This window comes from Staurois parvus, unplaced genomic scaffold, assembly GCF_062004578.1.
Source record: "Staurois parvus isolate SC_StPar_1 unplaced genomic scaffold, SC_StPar_1.0 ptg000003l, whole genome shotgun sequence".
NCBI lineage: Eukaryota > Metazoa > Chordata > Amphibia > Anura > Ranidae > Staurois > Staurois parvus.
In genome coordinates, this window is record NW_028317799.1 from 1,732,155 (window position 1) to 1,756,065 (window position 23,911).

At 42.6% G+C, this 23,911-nt stretch overlaps 1 protein-coding gene across 2 annotated transcripts in view; it reads right to left on the reverse strand.

Annotated features, from left to right (window-relative positions):
* The window catches only part of CA10 (carbonic anhydrase 10 (inactive)), a 308,288-nt gene that overhangs the window by 29,565 nt on the left and 254,812 nt on the right, over positions 1 to 23,911 (reverse strand). For both annotated transcript variants that reach the window (XM_089671805.1, XM_089671887.1), the window contains 3 exons: positions 18,413 to 18,508; positions 14,542 to 14,614; positions 8,261 to 8,415 (listed from right to left, as the gene is read on the reverse strand). In XM_089671805.1, coding sequence (XP_089527931.1) covers positions 8,261 to 8,415; positions 14,542 to 14,614; positions 18,413 to 18,508 — 324 coding nt within the window. The remainder of the gene's footprint in view (positions 1 to 8,260; positions 8,416 to 14,541; positions 14,615 to 18,412; positions 18,509 to 23,911) is intronic.

The following is a 23,911-nucleotide window of genomic DNA, read 5'->3' on the forward strand; positions in this document are numbered from 1 at the left end:
TTGTCTGATATAAACTTGGAGCTGTATAAAATCTGCAAATGTCATCTTCCTGTTTAATTTAGTTCAGAATTATAGCGCCGGTTCCTTGTACGTGCTTTTCCCTTTCTTTGTCTGAATCCAATTTCCCTGCTGAACAATGGGAGACAATGCTGCTTAAAGGGCAACTCCACAAAATGCCTGGAATTGGAAAGCCCTCTAACTCACCATTCCGTCTGGCAGATAATGAAGACAGATACCTAGCCTTGTCACAGGTCCATGTACATGAATGGTGGAGGCTTAGTTAATGTTGCAAGCAAATTATCATACCATGTGTGCATTTAAAGCCCATTTTTTATTATAGTCTCCCAGGAGCTAATAAAAACTACTAATAAAAACTAATAAGTACTACCTTAACCTTTACAACCCAGAATGTTTGTATGAATACCTGGTAAAATGTCAGTAAACATAATGAACAAGAAAAGCCAAAATGCTGCATTTTCTGCAATCTGGAGCTGCACCATGCAGTATATCTTTCTGCCACAAGATGTCCTCAGTCTTCGTGATTGAATGACACCCAGCTTCATTCAAGGGGATACAATGAGGACATACTGTGAGTGCAGGGCATCAACAATACAGAGAGCGGTGATTATGACATCACATCAGCATTGTTCTCTACATCATTGTAGGGTTAGAATTGCTGACAATGTACTTATTACTGTCTGTGCCATTCTGTCTTGATGGCATCTAATCCAACCATTTCTTGTATGGCCACAGAGGGTCAGGAACACCTTAATGTGGGCTTTAACACTGTGCTGTCACTTATTTGTATTCAACATCTGTTGCTGATTTGTCCTGGGAGTGCACTCACTTGGTGGTTCCAGGACAGTGACCATGCTGTCACCCAGGGCCATAGACAATTGTTTTTCCTGGGGTGGGGTTAGCCTTGGACACCTAGAGGAAATTAATTAGGTGGTGCAGAGCATAATGAATTGTAAATGTGTGCGAAAATTGTGCTAAAGGTGAGAGGGGCTTAAATCCCAATTACAGATTTCCCCCCACTAGTAAATCTTGCCCCAGCACAGACTTCTGCCTCCACGAATACAGCTTCCCCCAGTACATATTCCTCTCCAACCAGTACAGCTCCCACAGTACAGCTCCCCCCCCCTACAGCTCTTCCTTTCTACCAGTATATTTCCCTCTCTGGTACAGATTCGCCCCCCACCATTACAGCTCCCCCCCCCAGTACAGATCTCCCCTCAACCAGTACAGCTTGTCCCAGTACATCCTCTTCTACCAGGACAGCTCCCCCCGTCCATTAGTATAACTCCCTCTCTAGTACAGAACCCCCCCCCCCCCACACCAGTACAGCATGCCAAAGTACAGATGTTTCCCTCCACTAATACAGCTCTCCCCAGTACATATTTCTCCCCTACCAGTACAGCTCCCCCAGTACAGATCTCCCCCCCCTACAGCTCTTCCTTTCTACCAGTATATCTCCCTCTCTGGTACAGATTTGCCCCCCACCATTACAGCTCCCCCCCCAGTACAGATCTCCCCTCAACCAGTACAGCTTGTCCCAGTACATCCTCTTCTACCAGGACAGCTCCCCCGTCCATTAGTATAACTCCCTCTCTAGTACAGATTTCCCCCCCCCCACACCAGTACAGCATGCCAAAGTACAGATGTTTCCCTCCACTAATACAGCTCTCCCCAGTACATATTTCTCCCCTACCAGTACAGCTCCCCCAGTACAGATCTCCCCCACCAGTACAGCTCTTCCTCTTTACCAATATTGCTCCCTCTCTAGTACAGATCTGACCCCTCACCAGTACAGCTTGCCCCAGTACAGACCTACCCCTCCAACAGTACAGCATCCTCCAGTACATACCCCCCCCTATCAGATCTCCCCCCACCTGTCAGATCTCCCTTTTACAGTTCTCCCCCTCCACCAGTGTAACACCCTCTCTAGTACAGATCTGCCCCATCCCCCCCAATGAAGCTCTCCCCAGTACAGATCCCCCCCACCAGTATAAGTACAGCTCTCCCCCTCCACCAGTATAGCTCTCTCTCTCCAGTACAGATCTCCTGCCCCTAGTACAGTCTCCCCCCCAGTACAGATCTCCTGCCCCTAGTACAGTCTCCCCCCCAGTACAGATCTCCTGCCCCTAGTATAGTCTCCCCCCAGTACAGATCTCCTGCCCCTAGTACAGTCTCCCCCCAGTACAGATCTCCTGCATCTAGTACAGTCTCCCCCCCAGTACAGATCTCCCATATTGAAGCTCTCCTTCCTCCACTCACTAGACCAGGAAAAGTGCGCCTAGTGCACCTCCCTCAGGTGTGTCATGTGACCGGAATCAAGGAGCAGATACAAAGAGCCTCCCTCTCTCTCAACTAGATAATGCCAGAACTAGACATGTGCAGAATGAAAAATTTTGTTTCCTTTCGATTTGTTACTTAAGTAATTTTGTTTTGTTAAATTCATTTATTTTGTTTTCGTAATTTGTTTCGTTTAGGAATTCGATTCCATTCAATTTCAATTCGACCGAATTTGAATTTTGGGAGACAGTTATATTCTTTCTATTTTATTCTATTGTTTTTTCTAATCTATTCTTTTCTATTCTGTTCTCTTCTTTTTTATTCTATTCTAATCTATTCTATTCAAAATTTGAATTTCATAATACAGTTATATTCTTTCTATTTTATTCTATTCTATTGCTTTTTCTATTCTTCTATTCTTTTTTTTTCTATTCTATTCTTTTCAATTCTAATCTTTTATTTTTTATTCTAATCTAGTCTAATCAAATTCGAATTTATTCTATTCGAAATTCAAATTTCAGAAGACAAATTATATTCTTTCTATTGTATTCTGTTATATTGTTTTTTTCTTTTCTCCTGTTCTATTATTTTCTATTCTATTAGTTTGTTTTTTATTCTAGTCTATTCTATTCGAGTATATTCTATTTGAGATTTGAATTTTGGAAGACAGTTATATTATTTCTATTTTATGCTATGCTATTGTTTTTTCTATTCTATTATATTGCATTCTAATCTATTCTTTTCTATTGTTTTTCTATTCTATTCTATTATTTTATTGTCTATTCTATTTTCTATTCTATTATTATTTTTATTATAATTTTTTTTTCAGGTACTTATATAGCTGTCAATTTACGCAGCACTTTACATATATATTGAACATTCACATCAGTCCCTAACCCTCAAGGGGTGTACAGTCTAAGGTCCCGAACTTACATTCATACATACACATACTAGGGACAATTTAGACAGGATCCAATTCACCTACCAGCATGTCTTTGGAGTGTGGGAGGAAACCGGAGTACCCGGAGGAAACCCACGCAGGCACAGGGAGAACATCGAAACTCCAGGCAGGTGGTGCCGTGGTTGGGATTTGAACCAATGACCCTAGTACTGCCAGGCGGAAGTACTAACCATTTAGCCACTGTGCTGCCCATTCTATTCTCTTATGTTCTATTCTATTATTTTCGTATTTGAATTTGATCTGAATTTGATTCAAATTTGATTCAAATCTGAGTTGAAATCGATTAGAATTTTATTTCCTTATTTCGGATTCATTACTATCTTAAATTGGAAATTCAGGGACATCCGAATATCTGAATAATGAAAAATTGGTCCAAATTCGGAACGAAACAAACTGCACATGTCTAGCCTGAACAACTCCATGTTGGTTCAGGCATCACCCAGGATCACATCTACTACTCGGACCGAGATGCCAGATCAGAGATGACACAATCATGTACATCCTGGTACCTGGTGCAGTTCTTGACTATCTTCACAAATGTCTGACACAGACCAGCCCCTGCTGCAGCCGCTCATCTCTGGAATTTTATGTACAGTCTGATTGGGGAGGGGACTGGGGACATGCTTCTTTCTGCCTGCAGCAGACTGATGACATCACCCGAGCCCAGGCAAAGTCCCTGGACTGGAGCTCAGGGATGGATTTTTAAATGATGAAAGTTAGTTGGTGTGTATTGTGAGATGTCAGCAATCTATTCATGCAGACTTGTGAAGCTACTCAGATTTATATCCACCAGGGGCGGACTGACCATTCTGGTACTCGGGCGCTGCCCGAGGGCTCAGGGTCAGTAGGGGGCCCCATGGGATGCCCCTGGTACCTTTCATAGGCTTTTTTGAGTGTGGTTTGAGTGTGGGTGAGGACACAGGGGCCCCAGAATCTCCTATTGCTTGGGGGCCCCATGAGTTGTCAGTCCACCCCTGATATCCACTATGACTTTTTAATACAAAAGACAAACGTAGATTTCTTTTTGAAGAGATGGAGCAAATGGCGTCTGTCTGATCGTGTTTTGTGTTCACTCGTGGATAAATTATGAATGAAAACAGACGGTAACTAAAGTATCAGAAAGTTTTCCTAACATAATATCCAGAGAAACATCTAATATAGCCGGAGCTACACTTTGCCTTGCTGGATCCAACCCTTTTCAGGATACGGGCTGGTAAATAATGAATTACCTGGTAATCTTTTGCAATGTAAATTCTCTGCTCAGTGACAGATAGACAGGAGCCACAGGCAACAGCCTACTTTGCCGGAAGCGAATCTCGCACTGCAGACGAGAGTTTTTTTTCTTTTTTGTTGATTCAGCCTTAATGCCTTAACATTCTTACACTTTCCCTGTCGTATCGTACGGAGGGGCGATCAGGTTTGATGCTTTTATCGCGGACGCGGATTGACATGCGTGCCTTTTACCCGCTGAGGGTGATCTGACAGACCACAGCCGACGGTACAAAGTCTCAGGGGTCAGTAGGCTGCTCCTTGCTTCATTATTTTAGTCTTTTCTAGCTAAGCAAGCATAAAATAAAATCAATTATTCTTCTTGCTGTGTGTGCTATAGGCTTACGTTATTAAATGTGTTAAAGGTACACTCCGGGTAAAATAAAGCCTTGAGATACATGTAGGGAAAACAGCTTACCTACTTTTCGGGGTATAAATATAAAAAACAAAATGTGCACAGCTGTTCATCCATCAAAACTGTATGTCAATTCATTCTATGCGAAAGGGGCAAAATCGAATGTTCTCAGGCTATACGCTCTGCAGATTGAATGTTGTTCATTGGACAAAAGACTGTGTGACTGTGTTGTGGCCAATAGATGGAGCTGAGGAGCCAATTTATCTTGTATGATCTTCAGCGCCATCTAGTGACATTAATGGGGTATTTTTCCCACTCCCACTTAGTTTTCAGTGAATAGCATTCGATCTACAGAGAATATACAGTGCCTTGAAGAAGTATTCATACCCTTTAAAATTTTCCACATTTGTCATGTTATTATTTATTTATTACAGGTACTTATATAGCTCCGTCAATTTACATATATATTGTACATTCACATCGGTCCCTAACTCTTAAGGGGAGTACAATCTAAGGTCCCTAACTCACATTCATATACATACTAGGGCCAATTTAGACAATCTACATAACCTACCAGCATGTCTTTGGAGTGTGGGAGGAAACTGGAGTACCCGGAGGAAACCCACACAGGCACAGGGAGAACATGCAAACTCCAGGCAGTTGGGACCGTGGTTGGGATTCCAACCAATGCCCCTAGTACTGCCAAGCAGAAGTGCTAACCATGTAGTCACTGTGCTGCAACCAAAAACATAAATGTATTTTATTGGGATTTGATAGAACACAAAGTGGCACATAATTGTGAAGTGGAAGGAAAATGAGAAATGGTTTTCAACATTTTTTACAAAGGTATTTGTGACCATCTAGCAATGAGTCAGGAGCCTATAGTAGGTTTCCTGCCAATTGAGAATTTATGGGTGAAGGTCTTCGATTACCTCCTTCCTTCTAACAATATGTAGGCAGGCGCAGTCTACTTTCTTCACTGCAGGTGGCACTTAACCGCAGGAGAGGAAGTCAAGAGGAACATGGTTCCTCTATGGTTTCCTGGGTCACTGGGGAAGCAATCCGATTGGACGCTAGCACCCCATGTAACGCTGGCAGCTATCTTGGGTCAGGCAGAGTCTATTTAACCACCTCCCGTCCGACCGTTTTATATAAACGGCCGGACGGTGGCAGTGCAGGGTCGGGTGACCGTGATCCGGTGCCCACTGTGTCCTCCGGACACAGTGAAACAACAATCGTCGGACGGGACCTCTGTGCGAGGTCCCGATCATGTGATCACTGATTGGCCAATCAGTGATCACATGCAGAGTAGTAGTAAGCATGATGTCACTTCTGACATCATTGCTTACTACGTGTGAAATCTGTGAACGATCACAGCGGTCACATGGTACAGGGCTATTCACAACAGCCTTGTACCATGTGACAAGCTGTGACCAATCACAGCTCACTCAGTAGTTCTCAATGGCTGCAAGAATGCAGCTAGAGAGAAGGAGAAATGATTGATTTACAGCCTTTATGGGTGTAAAAGCACTCAGTGTAGAAAAAAAAAAATCTTCATCACCCCCCCACAAGTAGTACAGTGTCACCATGGTGACACTGTACTGCTAGGGTGAGAGTATGTAAAAAAAATACAAAATAAATAAATAATATAAAAAAAACAAAAGTAAAAAAAAATGTTTAAAAATTATAATTTTTGGTTATAAACTAATTGGGTTATTTTTTTTTTACTAAAAATATAGCGGAATAAATTTTGGCCAAGATTTATGATGAAATACTATTTATTTGCAAACTTTTATAAGAAAAACACTTTTTTTCAAAATCTTTGGACTTTCTAATTTACATAGCAAAAAAATAAAAATCCCAGTGGGGAATAAATACCACCAAAATAAAGCTTTATCTGTCTCAAAAAATGCTAAAAAATTCATATGGGTACACTGTTGCATGACCGCGCAATTGTCATTCAAAGTGTGACAGCACTGAAAGCTGAAAATTGGTCTGGACAGGAAGGAGGTAAAAGTGTCCGGACTGGAAGTGGTTAAGACCTTGACCACCAGGCTTGGTGTGAGCAGTGTAGGGACCGGTCACCCATCTGTAGGGGACAGTAAGGAGCAGCAGGGAGAGATTCCAGGTTAGTGGGGAAAGAAAAGGGACACGCCACTCTTCCTGGAAGCCTCCCTGTTTGGGTACAGACCGGCCAGACCATATTCCGCCCTTCAAGGCAGATGCTATTGGTGCACCCGAGACCTACTGTTATAGTCTTCGCTGCAACATTCTGTGAGTGCACCTGGATGGGTTGTCTTCCTGCTAAGTAGTTATGCTTTATTGAACTTTAACTTCCATACAGTTCTGTTACTGCAACTGGACTGGAATGTTTACTGCTGCCGCTCCATGCTGCACCTCCCCACAAATACATACATGTGTCTTCTTGATGACAACAAGATCTGCCTTCATATTATAGGTCTATTGCTTCGATCATCTGGGTAAGAGCAAAATCTTTTTACATAACATCCCCATCACCTTCAGGCTACAACCCCAACAGGAGATTATCTCAAACATTATTTGCCCGGTTATTCCTCCCCCTTGTAATGCCTTAACTGGCCCACTGAATGGGAAACCAAAAAATAATATGGAATAATTAAGTAAAATAACATTCATCCAGCCATCAATACACATACTGTCAGGGACCATCGCGACGCATGGGTCTACACAGGCGTAGGTGTCTGCCAAGACGTGTAGGTGGCAGGGCACTAGGACCCAGGCGCACCCATCATCTTGACAGTACTAGGCAGGCACTAGGACCTAGGCTATGCCTGTCAGGTGCAGGGCGGGCTATTTAAACCAGCTCTGCACAAACTTGTTGTCGAATGGTCTTTGTATGCTGTTACCTGTGTTGTGAGTATCTTGATCTGGATTGTTTGACCTTGCTGCTTTCTCCTGTCCTGACCCTTGGCCTGCCTGACTCTGCTCCTGGATGTTCCCCTTTAAATCTGATCTTTTGGTATTGACCCTGTGTGTGACCCGACTATCCTTTGCCTACCGTTTTGTACCTCACCACCCGCTAGTTACCGACCCGGCCTGTATGACTCTGATTTAGCTCATCCATCCATCCCGCAGGGATCACTAGGCTCCCTCACATCAGACTCTTAGCCCCCTGGAGCTCCTGTCAGACTCCTCTACCCCTGTTAGAGATACCTAGCAGCTGCGACCTGGTACCGGAGCGCTCCAAGTCCATCCCCACCATCAGGGGCCCTGCTGAACAAGTGCTCCGGTGCTTAGACTCCACACTCTGGGGAGGCTCTGCCAGGGGATTGATAGAGGTGCTGTCAGGCGGTCCCTTACACATATGGTGCACACCAATAATCACAGTCAACATGGCTCACCTGCATTCTGGTAATATAGATGGGTTTGTTCATGATGATCCAACTCGCTGTCTCGTAACATGGCGGTATGGTCATTGACCCATCGTAGGTGATGAAACTAGAGGTTTCGGGATAAAGCTCTTCTATATTTAGCCCCTGTAGTAAATAGGCATCATCTAAGGATAGATACAATATTCAGTAATCAAAGGTTAGCAGAAGAAAGTAAAGATGAATATATGCATAGCAACACATCTCTATTATTTATTATCGAACTATAGGGTGCTTTGTTATAGAAACATACAAAATCGGAGTCAATGCAGTACTTTGTAAGAGTGATTAGAAATACACTCTATGGACAAACATTTGTGGACACCTGACCATCAGACCCATGTGACCTTGGTGGATATTCCATTCCAAGACCATGGCCATTAAGGTCTTCTCCAAGAAGGAGTTTCCATGGTACATTATTATTGAGCAAAATACATGGTACATAAACTATACTGCCACATTTGTTGACATCCGATCACATCAAAACCATGGTCATTATTATGGAATTGGTTCCATTTTTCAGTTATAACAACCACTCTTCTGGGAAGACTTTCCACAAGATTTTAGGACGGTGTCTGTGGGAATTTGTGGCCATTCAACCAAAAGAGGTACTGATGTTGGATGAGAAGACCTGGCATTCCAATTCATCCCAACGATTGGGTTGAGGTCAGGGCTCTGTGAAGGCCACTCAAATTCCTCTACACCAAACTCATCAAACTATGTCTTTATGGAGTTGGCTTTGTACACAGGGTACAGTTGCCACAGGGTTGGAGGGGCACAATTGTGTAATATGTCTTTGTATGCTGTAGTATTAATTGTACCCTTCACTGGAAACACTTGAATAATTTGAAGAGCTGTCAACACACTTTTGAACAAATACCCTACAATTCATAAATAGTGTTGTAGATACTCTTTAGAAACCTGTCTTACGGTAGTGCAACAAATGGCGGAACCAGCAACAGATACATGTATGTTGATAAGGTGTACATGTGTCAGGACCTGGATCTGAACCTACAACCACTGCTGTGTCTGGCAGTATATCTTCTTGTTGGGCCACGTGAGATGCTGGACATCTTCCTGCCTGATTCCTTGTGACTTGTTTCTCTTGGACCTTGAACTCTTTTCTCCTCCCATGAACTTCCTATTGCACTTTCTGTTTGCCAAATAATACTATCTCTCTCCAGCTGATATCTTTGTTTATCTGCAGCTGTCCTTATCTCCACTATTAATGGTTACCTACCTTGGCTTGTTCACTAACTATGCCTCTACTTGGACCCAAACCGCAGTCATTTCTTACCAACCTTCGGCTTGTTCCTTGCCTATGCTTTTTCTTGATCCCAACCCGCAGTCATTTGTTACCAACCTTTGGCTTGTTCCTTGCCTACACGTCTTCTTAATCCCAACCTGCAACACCTTGTTACCGACCTTTGGCTTGTTTACTGACTGTGCTTCTGCTTGATCCCTACCTGCTATATCTGCTACTGGACCCCGGCTCACTCACCTCTTTCTGGGGCGATCCTGAGGGTCATGACCTGGTCCTTTCTCATTGAGCCACACCTCCATGCAGGGACTAGAGTTGTGTCTTCCTACACTGTGTGCATCAATAGAAACACACAGCCCCATAGCCTAGGATGGAAAAACACTCCCCTGTTTTTCCTTCTCCTTCCCCTCTCTTCTCCAAGCTAACAGACTGCCTGGAGACTGCACTATCCACTGTTAACTCTTTCCTGTGAAGACTGGAAGTTCAGGAAAGCAGCACTGAGAGAGAACTGTTAATTTGGTGTGCTCAATGCATTAGAACTAAAAAAAACCTGAGTGTTTAATACTATTTTAAGACAAATTTTTTGGCAAAATTGAAACAATCCACGATTTACTCCAACTGCAAAGGGGTCTTTTTTAGCAGCACTTTCCTTATCTCCGATATAGCAGTGGTATGATTTTGTTGCAACAATAACGCCATGCGATAAAAATGTCGCAAATAATTTTAATTTGTCTTTTGCATCTGCAACAATGAAAATGGTGCAGGGCTTTTATGAATTTGGTTCTAGACTTCCGTCTACATACACCCCACCAGAAACGTGACGCAAAAGCCTTATTGAATCGCCCCCAGAGTGTACTGACGAGCAAGAGAGCATTTTCTTTTTTTTTTAGAAGGTCATCAGTGCCACATATGTCTCCTGACAGTTCCACTTTAAAATCAGATGTTAGAACAGATGTTGGAGCATATTTTCCTTCCATACGTAAATCCAGATAATGGTCATCATTATGCACAAATATACACACTTAGGTAGAGGCTCAGTAATTACTGACTTGGAACAGAGACCACGAATTAAGGAAATGTATAACATTGCTAATTATATTCTAGGTTTTACAGCTACTTATACGAGACTCATGCTGTGCTATTGACGAGTGACTCATTTTGTTTTTATTGTGAATATGTCGCTCCCTCCTCTTCTATCTATTGTAGCTTCTGTAGACGTCTCATTCTTTATTCGGCTTTTTTCTTTTTCTTTTCAACTTTAAAGGGACCTCATGGGATTTTGAGCCTTTTCTGTTACATGCTTCAGTTTCAGAACTGGAACAGGTTTGTCTGGCACCCAGGGCAGGGATGAGAACAGCACTCCCCCCCTCTACGGCCCACTAATGTATGACAAATAATGGGTGTACTGCCCTGTGCCCATTCTTCACCCCCTCGCTCCGGCTGCTCATGGTTGGCACATGCATGGCCCATTGCTTTCTTTCTATCTTTCTAGAAGCTAGAAAGACGATGCACATGTTCAGTGTTTTTTTGCATGGCAGCTGTGGACAGATGGGGTGGAGAGTGGGCATATTGACATCAAAAGTTGACATGCAGCTATGGCCAGTTTGTTGCCAGCCAATACTATGAAGCGTACGGTTGGGGGACACCCCCCCTTTACACCCCCATTGTACCCGTGGTGGCTGCCTCTCCTGCCCACCCCTTGTCCCAGGCTTGGTCTAGCTGATCAGCTTTGGATAATCATAGTTACATAGTTAGCCTGGCTGAAAAAAAGACAAAAGTCCATCCAGTTCAACCAAAAAAAAAGCTATAATCCTATACCCACAGTTGATCCAGAGGAAAGCAAAAAAAACCCAGCAATGCACGATCCAATTTGCTCCCACAGGGAAAAAATTCCTTCCTGATCCCCCGAGAGGGAATCGGATATTTAAACTTTGAATCAACTTTACCTATAAATGTTAGTATCCAGTTATATTACATGTGTATCTAGGAAAGAATCATAATGGGCTTGTTACATAGTTAGTCTGGCTGAAAAAAGACAAAAGTCCATCCAGTTCAACCATAAAAAAAAAAAAAAGTTATAACCCTATACCCACAGTTGATCCAGAGGAAGACAAAAAAAAAACCAGCAAAGCACGATCCAATTTGCTCCTGCAGGGGAAAAATTCCTTCCTGATCCCCCGAGAGGGAATCAGATATTTAAACTTTGAATCAACTTTACCTGTAAATGTTAGTATCCAATTATATTACATGTGTATCTAGGAAAGAATCATAATGGGCTTGTTACATAGTTACATAGTTAGTCTGGCTGAAAAAAGACAAATGTCCATCCAGTTCAACCATAAAAAAAAAAAGTTATAATCCTCTACCCACAGTTGATCCAGAGGAAGGCAAAAAACCCCCCAGCAAAGTATGATCCAATTTGCTCCCGCAGGGAAAAAATTCCTTCCTGATCCCCCGAGAGGCAATCGGATATTTAAACTTTGAATCAACTTTACCTATAAATGTTAGTATCCAGTTATATTACATGTGTATCTAGGAAAGAATCATAATGGGCTTGTTACATAGTTACATAGTTAGTCTGGCTGAAAAAAGACAAAAGTCCATCCAGTTCAACCATAAAAAAAAAAAAAAGTTATAACCCTATACCCACAGTTGATCCAGAGGAAGACAAAAAAAAACCAGCAAAGCACGATCCAATTTGCTCCTGCAGGGGAAAATGTCCTTCCTGATCCCCCGAGAGGCAATCGGATATTCCCTGGATCAACTTTACCTATAAATGTTATATCCAGTTATATTCTGTGTATCCAAGAAATAATCATAATGGGTTTGTTAAAGTACAAAAGGCAAAGCTTTTTGAACAAAGGGGATAAAGATCACTGGAATGTGCAAAAACAAAAAGAAAAAAAAGGAATTCATATACTGAGGAGTAGGCAGAAGAGGCTGTAGCCAGTGGTGGAACTATCATGGCGGCAAAGGTCACACTTGTGACTGGGCCCTTGCATTTCACCACTGTGGGGGGCAAGAGACTGCACTGTGGCTCCCCAGTGGGGTTGCTGGCTGGAGTGTCTCTCTCACACAGCCCAGAGCCAGAACTGACAGTTTCTTCTCCCCCTCCCGTATGGGCAGGAGAGAAGAGAGAGAGCTGATCTTCTCCTCCTCCTGCCCCTCTCCTCCTGTGTCTGCCCCGCCCACACCAATCCCCAGAAGTGCTGTGCCTCAGCAAAGGGGACGTATGGGCAGGAAGTTTGAAGCCCAGCAGCCAGATGATGAAAGGTGCAGACAACCAATGCCTAAACCTCCATCCATTCACTGTGAGTGAAGTCTCCCTCCCTTCTCTCTTCAGCCTCTGAATTAATATACTAGTGTAAGGAGGACTCAGATGTAAGGGGTGCTCTGTAGACTTTGTAAAGGGGGACTTTGGTGAGCAGAAACCCCCTTACATAAGAATACCCCTTTACACCAGAGTCCACAGCATGCCCCCTTACTGTACATCAGAGCCTCCATTAAATCAGGGTTCCCAGAGCACCCCTTACATCAGAGTTCCCCTTTACATTTCAGAGTCCACAGAGCTCCCCCTTACAGTGTAAGTGGCAATTCTGCAGCCTATCATGTAACGGCAGCTCTGCAGACTCTGATGTATAGGGGGGCTCTGCAGACTCTGATGTATAGGGGGGCTCTGCAGACTCTGATGTAAAGGGGGGCTCTGCAGACTGTGATGTAACAGGGGGCTCTGCGGACTCTGATGTAAAGGGGGGCTCTGCAGAATCTGACGTAAAAGGAGGCTTTGCGGACTTTGATGTAAGGGGGCTCTGGGAACCTTATTTAAAGGGAAATGCTGGGAATTCTGAAGTAAATGGGGGTTACCAGAGATCTCCCTATATCAGAGTTCCCCTTTACAACAGAGTCTGCTGCCTTCCCCCTTACATCAGAGTTCCTCCCGTATAATAGAGTTCTCAGTGTTCCCACTTAAATTAGAGTCCCCAGAGTTCTCCCTTACATCAAAGTCTGCAGTGTCCCCCTTTACAGTGTAAGGGAACTCTGCAAGTTCAGATGTAAGGGGAATTTTGCAGATTCAGATGTAAGAGGAACTCTGTGGATTCAGATGTAAAGGGTAAACTCTGTGGACTCTGATGTTGGGGGGCTTTTAAAGAAAAGCCACCCAAGACAGCAGGAAGGGGCCCACTGCAGGACAGTAATAAAGGGCCCCACGATGGGAGAAAAAAGCCCTGGGCTCGGAGGGAAACCGGGATGGGGAGTAGGGGTGTGTGTCAGGGGCCCTTCATGGTTTCTTGCATTTGGGCTCTGAAGGTTCTAGTTACGCCTCTGGTGGTAGCCTTGGGTGTTTCAGCAGAAGGGGGTGCAGAATGGGCAGAACCTGCAAGTTATGCTGTTGCAATAGTTCACAGCTTATGGGAAAGGGCCCAGGTTCACTCTTTTGCCTTCGACTTGTCCTGGCCCTGATTATGGGTATTACTCCATGCAGTTACCAGAATACAATGTTTTTCAATGTAGTGTGCCCTTAAAAAATGTCTAAGCCCAGGAACAATCTATTAGTTTCATCTGATGATCTTGCTAGACACACATTTCCTAACCTGGGGTGACATCGCTCAATACAGTACTGTATCCATGGAGTATCAGTGTTGTTATCCTAAGACAGGACTACAGAACACCATCCTCTCTCCTTCAAAGCAAGAGGGTATGTCTTCTGTAGTCCAAACAGATAGCTGGGAACACTGCAACTGATGAAAGTACAACAAAGGCAGTGTGCACAGGAAGATTTCAGCTTACAAGATTTCTGGCAGGATCGTAGTTTTTTTGCACTTTTCAGACAGATATAACAAAACACTTTCAATTGGACATTTAATGGACCAAACATAAGCAAATAAGAGAAGTTGATGATTAGGATTTACATATACTTCAAGCCAGGGACAGCCAAGCAAGCAGCATTTTCACAAGAGGGTCAGCAATGACTGGCAGCTAAACAGATACTTACTTTTATATGTTATTCTTGTTATAGTATCTCTGTTAAGCATTCGGTTTAGGAAAGGATTGGATGAATCTGTAACCTGAGGGCAAACAGAAGGGAAAAAGGATGTTACAAGTAATCACATAACACAGCAAATCCGTCACTTTAGCTGGACAGCAAACTCCAAGTCACCATCAGTCAGGACGCCACTAACAGGACATAGACATCGCGGGCCATAAAATATTGATTATCATTTATTATGCATGACATTATGCTTGGCTTCTCATGTCATTAGTCTGCGGCACTGACTAGTCATCATCATATAGTGATTGTCATATAGTCACTGTTATATAGTCATTGTTATATAGTCACTGTTATATAGTCACTGTCATATAGTCATTGTCATATAGTCATTGTCATATAGTCACTGTTATATAGTCACTGTCATATAGTCACTGTTATATAGTCACTGTTATATAGTCACTGTTATATAGTCACTGTCATATAGTCATTGTCATACAGTCACTGTTATATAGTCACTGTCATATAGTCACTGTTATATAGTCACTGTTATATAGTCACTGTTATATAGTCACTGTTATATAGCCACTGTTATATAGTCACTGTTATATAGTCATTGTTATATAGTCACTGTCATATAGTCACTGTTATATAGTCACTGTTATATAGTCACTGTTATATAGTCACTGTCATATAGTCACTGTTATATAGTCACTGTTATATAGTCACTGTTATATAGTCACTGTTATATAGTCACTGTCATATAGTCATTGTCATACAGTCACTGTTATATAGTCACTGTCATATAGTCACTGTTATATAGTCACTGTTATATAGTCACTGTTATATAGTCACTGTTATATAGCCACTGTTATATAGTCATTGTTATATAGTCACTGTTATATAGTCACTGTCATATAGTCATTGTCATACAGTCACTGTTATATAGTCACTGTCATATAGTCACTGTTATATAGTCACTGTTATATAGTCACTGTCATATAGTCACTGTTATATAGCCACTGTTATATAGTCACTGTCATATAGTCATTGTCATACAGTCACTGTTATATAGTCATTGTCATATAGTCATTGTCATATAGTCATTGTTACATAGTCATTATCATACAGGCATTGTTATATTGTTATTATCGAATTGTCAATATCATACAGCCATTATCATATAGTCATTATGTTATAGTCATTGTCATTGTTATATAGACCAGCTTTTCTCAACTTTTTCAACACAGAGGAACCCTTTAAATTACTTTTAGGTCTTGGGTAACCCCTGCCAAAAATTACTGAATCTACAGCTCAGGATACATTAGTGCGATGGTCAGTGGGAAGAATGTTCCTTACATTTGTGGTCATTGAGAAGAATTACCACCTTATAAATAGATAAAAATATTAATGGTGTAAGTGGGAACTTATCTGAGAGGCGGATATTGCTTATTGCTCAAGGAACCCCTAGCAACCTCTGGAGGTACCCTAGTTGAGAAACCCTGATAGAGACATTATTATATAGTCATTATCATCCAGTCATTAGCATATAATAATTGTCAACCAGTCATTATCATATAGTCATTATCATACAGTCATTGTCATTCAGTCATTATCATACAGTCATTATTATATAGTAATTGTCATCCAGTCATTATCATACAGTCATTATCATACAGTCATTATCATACAGTCATTATCATATAATAATTGTCATCCAGTCATTATCATACAGTCATTATCATACAGTCATTATCATACAGTCATTGTCATACAGTCATTATCATCCAGTCATTATCATACAGTCATTATCATATAATAATTGTCATACAGTCATTATCATACAGTCATTATCATACAGTCATCATATAATAATTGTCATCCAGTCATTATCATCCAGTCATTATCATACAGTCATTATCATACAGTCATTGTCATACAGTCATTATCATACAGTCATTATCATACAGTCATTGTCATACAGTCATTATCATCCAGTCATTATCATCCAGTCATTATCATACAGTCATTATCATATAATAATTGTCATACAGTCATTATCATACAGTCATTATCATACAGTCATCATATAATAATTTTCATCCAGTCATTATCATACAGTCATTGTCATTATCATACAGTCATTGTCATCCAGTCATTATCATATAATAATTGTCATCCAGTCACTGTCATTCAGTCATTATCATACAGTCATTGTCATCCAGTCATTATCATATAATAATTGTCATACAGTCATTGTCATCCAGTCATTATCATATAATAATTGTCATCCAGTCACTGTCATTCAGTCATTATCATATAGTCATTATAATATAATAATTGTCATACAGTCATTATCATACAGTCATTGTCATTATCATACAGTCATTATAATATAATAATTTTCATTCAGTCATGCTTTCACCATCCAATCACAGGTGGGTGGGTGGGGCTTGACCAAGTTGTGTTGCTTACCCGCAGTAGGCGGAAGTGTGGTCACGGACCTGGCCCCATTGGCTGCTGGGGTTGTGTATCTCAGACTTGGCTGGTCAGAAATACAAGTTCTTTAGCGTGTAAAGCCTATCTGACTAGTATAAGTACCAGGTGTATACTTGGCATCTGCGAGAGGGAGGGGCAACACTTTTATCAATTGGTAGCGCACATGAGCTGGCAAGGAGCATTCTGACAGGAGCAGAGAGCAGAGTGAACATAGAAGGATGACTCATTTCTATGCTGTGCTTTCACCATCCAATCACAGGTGAGTGGGCGGGGCTTGACCAAGTTGTGTTGCTTACCCGCAGTAGGCGGAAGTCTGGTCATGGAACTGGCCCCGCTGTCTGCTGGGGTTGTGTATATCTCGGGCTTGGCTGGACAGAAATACAAGTTCTTTAGCGTGTAAAGCCTATCTGACTAGTATAAGTACCAGGTGTAGGCTTGGTATCTGCGAGAGGTAGGGGCCACACTTTGACCAATCAGTAGTGCACATGAGCTGGCAAGGAGCATTCTCACAGGAGCAGAGTGAACAGAGAAGGATGACTTATTTCTATGCTGTGCTTTCACCATCCAATCACAGGTGGGTGGGCGGGGACAGGAGCAGAGAGCAGAGTGAACATAGAAGGATGACTCATTTCTATGCTGTGCCTTCACCATCCAATCACAGGTGGGTGGGCGGGGACAGCAGAGAGCAGATTGAACATAGGATGACTCATTTCTATGCTGTGCCTTCACCATCCAATCACAGGTGGGTGGGCGGGGACAGGAGCAGAGAGCAGATTGAACATAGAAGGATGACTCATTTCTATGCTGTGCCTTCACCATCCAATCACAGGTGGGTGGGCGGGGACAGGAACAGAGAGCAGATTGAACATAGAAGGATGACTCATTTCTATGCTGTGCTTTCACCATCCAATCACAGGTGGGTGGGCGGGGCTTGACCAAGTTGTGTTGCTTACCCGCAGTAGGCGGAAGTGTGGTCATGGAACTGGCCCCGCTGTCTGCTGGGGTTGTGTATATCTCAGACTTGGCTGGACAGAAATACATTTCCTTTTGCGCATAGAGCTGGCTATCTGACTTCTATATTTGAATGCTCGATTTAGCTGTTTGCCTGGAGTTCAGCTTTACCTTTTAGACGTCACGCCGAGGATCACAAAGTCATTTCACACAGCGGTGTGCCGCCGCCAGAACACAACATTTAGAGCTAATATTCTGTGTACGGGGCGCACACGGATTATCTGCAGATGGGGTGGGGGGGGGGGACACGCTCAGGCAACCATTTTACGCTCCTGATTATGTCGAGCCATCTCAGCGCCCTCGGCACGGGACGAATGAAAATCTCCGCCACGGTAATGACACCTCGCGGCTACCGAAACGTACTCACTTTTATAAATATGGATATAACAACTAGGCCGTTCGGGCTCTTCGCTGCCTCCGTTACATTGGTGTACAGCTCGTGGTTGTAATGTATTAGCTGGACCTGGAGAAAGAAGAAGAGAAATCTAACCAATGGCAAGAAAGAGAAGATCAGTCGGAGTTAAAAAGTCGCTTTGATAAATGGTGCAAGAATATGAACAGGAATTAACTGCTTCATCGCCGGGCACTTATACCCCCTTCCTGCCCAGGACGATTTTCAGCTTTCAGCGCTGCTGCACTTTAAATGACAATTGCGCGGTCATGCAACACTGTACCCAAAATACATTTTTAGCATTTTTTTCCACCAAACTAGAGCTTTCTTTTGGTGGTATTTAATCACCACTGGGTTTTTTATTTTTATTTTTGCTAAATAAACAGAAATTTTTTTTTTTGAAAAAAACATGTTTTTCTTAGTTTCTGTTTTAAATTTTGTAAATAAATAACCTTTCTTCATAAATTTAGGTAAAAATATGTTCAGCTAAATTTCTATGGTGAAAATAACCCAAATCAGTATTTATTATATAGTCTGCAGGAAAGTTATAGGGCAGGGGTGGACTGACAACTCATGCGGCCCCGGGCAATAGGGGATCATGGGGCCCCTGTGTCTTCGCCCACACTCAAACCACACCCAAAAAAACCTATGAAAGGTACCAGGGGCATCTCATGGGGCCCCCTACTGACCCCGGGCCCTCGGGCAGTGCCCGAGTTCCCAAATGGTCAGTCCGCCCCTGGTTATAGGGCTCAGTTCACACTAGCTTTGTCAGCAGGCATCAGACAGGCGTTTGGGAAGCGTTTTTAACGCTTCTCAAACACCTATGAAAATTCTGCACATAGCAGCACTCAGTGCTGTTCATACTGAAGCGTTAGCATCGCGTTGCGGCAAAACTGACGCCTCTTGTCAAGTCAGGAGGAGTTGAAGCCTCCCATTCAAGCCTATGGTGTGGCTAATTAAACGCCTGGGAGACGTTTGTGACGCGGTTGCAAGGCATTTGCGGAGCGTTAATACCATTTAACTTCATTATAGGCATTTGTGACGCGGTTGCGGGGCGTTTGTGGAGCGTTAGTACCATTTAACCTCATTATAGGCGTTTGTGGTGCGGTTTTAACGCTTGGAAAATACCTATCAACCGCCTCAAAACCGCACATAGGGCGTTTGGGGAGTGTTAAAAATGCTTCCCAAACGCCTGTCAAACGCTATAGGGGCAGGGGTGGACTGACCATTTGAAAACTCGGGCACTGCCCAAGGGCCCGGGGTCAGTAGGGGCCCCCATGAGATGCCCCTGGCACCTTTTTCATAGGCTTTTTTGAGTTTGGGCAAGGACACAGGGGCCCCATGATCCCCTATTGCCCGGGGGCCCCATGAGTTGTCAGTCCGCCCCTGTATAAGGGCATTTGGCAAGAGTTAGAAATAAAGACAAATGTGAACGAGCCCTAGAGGTCACAAACTATGGGATATATCTGACAATCGATCCATCCTGATTTACTGACGGCTGATCTCAGTTCTTGAGGCCCAAAACAGTACAAATTTCCCTTTTGCAAAGTAGACAGTCCAAGGTATTTAGAAAGAGGCATAGCGAGTTTTTTGAAGTTGTAATTTTTTTGTCATAATTTTTTGGAAAATAAAGAAATTAAAAAAAAAATTAACTTTTTTTTTTTTTACATATCACCAGCCACCCTGTGGCAATACAGCTTCATCATATAACTGGTGTGGCGGTGATCAGGGGCAGTGACTGGTGACAGTACAAAAAAAAAAAGGTACACATTTTTTTCAATTTTTTTATATTTTATATCAGGATCTGCCTGATATTTCATCAAAGCACCCAATAGGGTTGTCAACCTCTTTCCCGCCTCCCTATAGAAGAAATACTGCTACAGGGCGGCGCAAAATCACACACACACACATACAATTTTGCATTTCCAGGTAGGGGGCACACACGCGCCCTACCTGCGCCACCATTGGCTGCCTCAGTTGTCGATCCCCACCGGCACCCAGCGATCCCTGAACATCACTGACAGGGGAGAGGTCTGTATGTAAACAATACAGATCTCTCCCCTGTCAGCTTCAGCACTGCCATACAAAGCAGTGTGCTTCCATAGTAAAACACCACACAGCACACAGTTAACCCTTTAATCACCCGTCATGTGAACCCCTTCCTGCCCAGTGCCATTAGTACAGTGTCTGCTTTTTTATTAGCACTGATCACTGTACTGGTGTCACTAGGGATGTCAGTGACACCAAGTCAGTTCCCCCCCCAGTGTCAGAATGCCGCCGCAGTCCCGCTATAAGTCACTGATCCCCGCCATTACTGGTATAAAAAAAAATCCCAGTATCTATACCGCCATTTGTAACTTTTGCATAAACCAATTAATTTACACATATTGGGATTTTTTTTTTAGCAAAGACATGGAGCAGAATACATTTTGCCCTAAATTTATGACAAAATTTGATTTTTTAATTTTTTTACTGGACATGTTTTATAGCAAAAAGTCAAAAATATTCTTTTTTTTTCTCAAAATTGTCGGTCTTTTTTTGTTCATAGCACAAAGAATTAAAAATGCACAGGCAATCAAATACCATCAAAACAAAGCTCAATTTATGGGAAAAAAAGCACATAAATTTCATTTGGGTGCAGGGTTGCATGACCGCGCAATTGTCAGTTAAAGTAATGCAGCACCATATCACAAACAATGGCCTAGTCGGGGGGGGGGGGGGGGGTAAATCCTGTGGAGGGCAAGGGGTTAAAAAAAGTAAAAATAATATTGGAAAAAAAAATAGTTATAAAAACAAATAATTAAAGAATCATTCACATATACTTTGCTCTCTGAAGAGCGATTTGCATTCTTCAGAGAGAATGTGACAGGTGGCGGGGAAGTTTTGTATCGCCTCCTGACGACCTGATTTAACCTTTTCATGGCACTAGTGCAGGGATGAAGGGGTTAAAGCAGGCGGTGCCCAGGTGATACGTCTTCTCACTGTCTGCCAATTGCTTTCTGAAGATTGATGTGAACGCAAATCGCTCTTCAGAGATCAAAGCATGTGAACGAGCCCTAATGCAAGCCATAGATGGGTCGAAAATCGTCCGAAAAAAAAAATCGGCCAATTTTCATACCGTTAGTAGGTTAATTGGTCGGCCATTTTTCGGGGGGTTTTTTTAATCGGTAAAGTTGAAAAATAATTGTCCAATTTTGCCGATTGCCCTATTTTCCCGGCAATGATGGGCAAATCGGCCGATCGTTTTACCGATATAAAATCTGCGCATGAGCCGTGACCTGCAAGAAGAAGAAAAAGAAGAAGAAGAAGAAGGAAAAAGAAGAAGAAGAAGGAGAAAAGGAAAAGAAGAAAAAGAAGAAGAAGAAAAAGAAGAAGAAGAAGAATTCCAGTCTGCTATTATATTTGACATGAAAAAGTATTGCAGTTGCAACAATGTATCTATTTGTATCCGAATAAAACATCTGTATCCGAAATGGATACAAATAGATACATTGTTGCAACCGCAATACTTTTTCATGTCAAATATAAGAGCAGATCTCTCTGCAGGGACAGAAGTAATTAAATGCCGGCCGTAGACGGGACGACAATCGGCCAATTTTTTTTTTTCACCATTGGTGGTAACATCGGCCTATTGAACGACTGATTTTTCTTTTTTAAAAAAAAAATGGCCAGTTTTCGACCCATCTATGGCCCGCATAAGGCTGGGCTCACACCTCTGCGTGTTCTTAGTCATGCGTTTTTCGTGTGCATTTTGCAGTGTACTTTGCATTTTTAAACATACGTTTTTGATGCGCTTTGCTGGGGGGGGGGGGGGGTGTTGTCAATAGGACAGTATTGACTGATGCCACTTTGATGTCCTTTGATTAGTATGATTTTGATGAGACTTTCATGCAACTTTGGATGGATGGAACTTGGATGTGACTTTGGATAAATGCGACTTAGATGTGACTTTGGATAAATGTGATTTGGATGTGACTTTGGATAAATGTGATTTGGATGTGACTTTGGATGGGAATTTGGATGGGTGCAACTTGGATGCGACTTTGAATGAGTGCAACTTGGATGTGACTTTGGATAGGTGCAACATGGATGCAACTTTGGAAGGGTGCAACTTGGATGTGACTTTGGATAGGTGCAACATGGATGCAACTTTGGAAGGGTGCAACTTGGATGTGACTTTGGATAGGTGCAACATGGATGCAACTTCGGAAGGGTGAAACTTTGATGCAACTTTGGATAAATGCGACTTGGATGTGACTTTGGATAAATGTGACTTAGATGTGACTTTGGATAAATGTGATTTGGGCGTGACTTTGAATGGGTGCGACTTGGATGGGAATTTGGATGGGTGTGAGTTGGATGCGACTTTGAATGGGTGCAACCTGGATGTGACTTTGGACTTTGGATGCCACTTGGATGGGTGCGACTTGGATACGATTTTGATGCGACTTTGGATGGGTGCGACTTTGAGTGCCAGAGAGTGTAAAGTTGGATCAAAGTCACACTACACGAACAGCACTGTCATACTTTCCTATTAGGGAAAAAAAAGTTGCATCAAAGTCGCACCCATCCAAAGTTCAGCCCTGGTTCACACTGAATGCGACTTTAAAATCAGTCCTGCTTCACAGTGAATGCGATGTTGAAATCACGCTACTTCACTTGAAGTAGTGCTATTTAAAAGCCACAGATCAGTGCAATTTGTATCTCTGATTTTACTTCGACTTGCGACTTCATTTAACAGAAGTCAATGCAAGTTGCAATGAAATTGGAAAAAAGTAGCGCAGGAACTACTTTTGAAATTGCACTACTTCAAATCGCACTGACAAAGACAGTGCCACAGAGATACATTAGATGCCACTTCAGGTGCTATTTGTAAATCGCATGTTGCACCGGTGTGAACCAGGGTTTAAAGTCACATCACAGTCCCATCAATCCAAAGTTGCATCAAAGTCCCATCCATCCAAAGTCGCATCAAAGTCCCATCCATCCAAAGTCGCATCAAAGTCCCATCCCTCCAAAGTCACATCAAAGTCCTGTCCATCCAAAGTCGCATCAAAGTATCGTCCATCCAAAGTCACATCAAAGCCCCGTCCGTCCAAAGTCACATCAAAGTCCTATCCGTCCAAAGTCGCATCAAAGTCCCGTCCATCCAAAGTCACATCAAAGTCCCATCCCTCCAAAGTCACATCAAAGTCTCATCCATCCAAAGTCACATCAAAGTCCCGTCCATCCAAAGTCACATCAAAGTCCCATCCGTCCAAAGTCACATCAAAGTCTCATCCATCCAAAGTCACATCAAAGTCCCGCCCATCCAAAGTCACATCAAAGTCCCATCCGTCCAAAGTCACATCAAAGTCTCATCCATCCAAAGTCACATCAAAGTCTCATCCATCCAAAGTCACATCAAAGTCCCGCCCATCCAAAGTCACATCAAAGTCCCATCCGTCCAAAGTCACATCAAAGTCCCGCCCATCC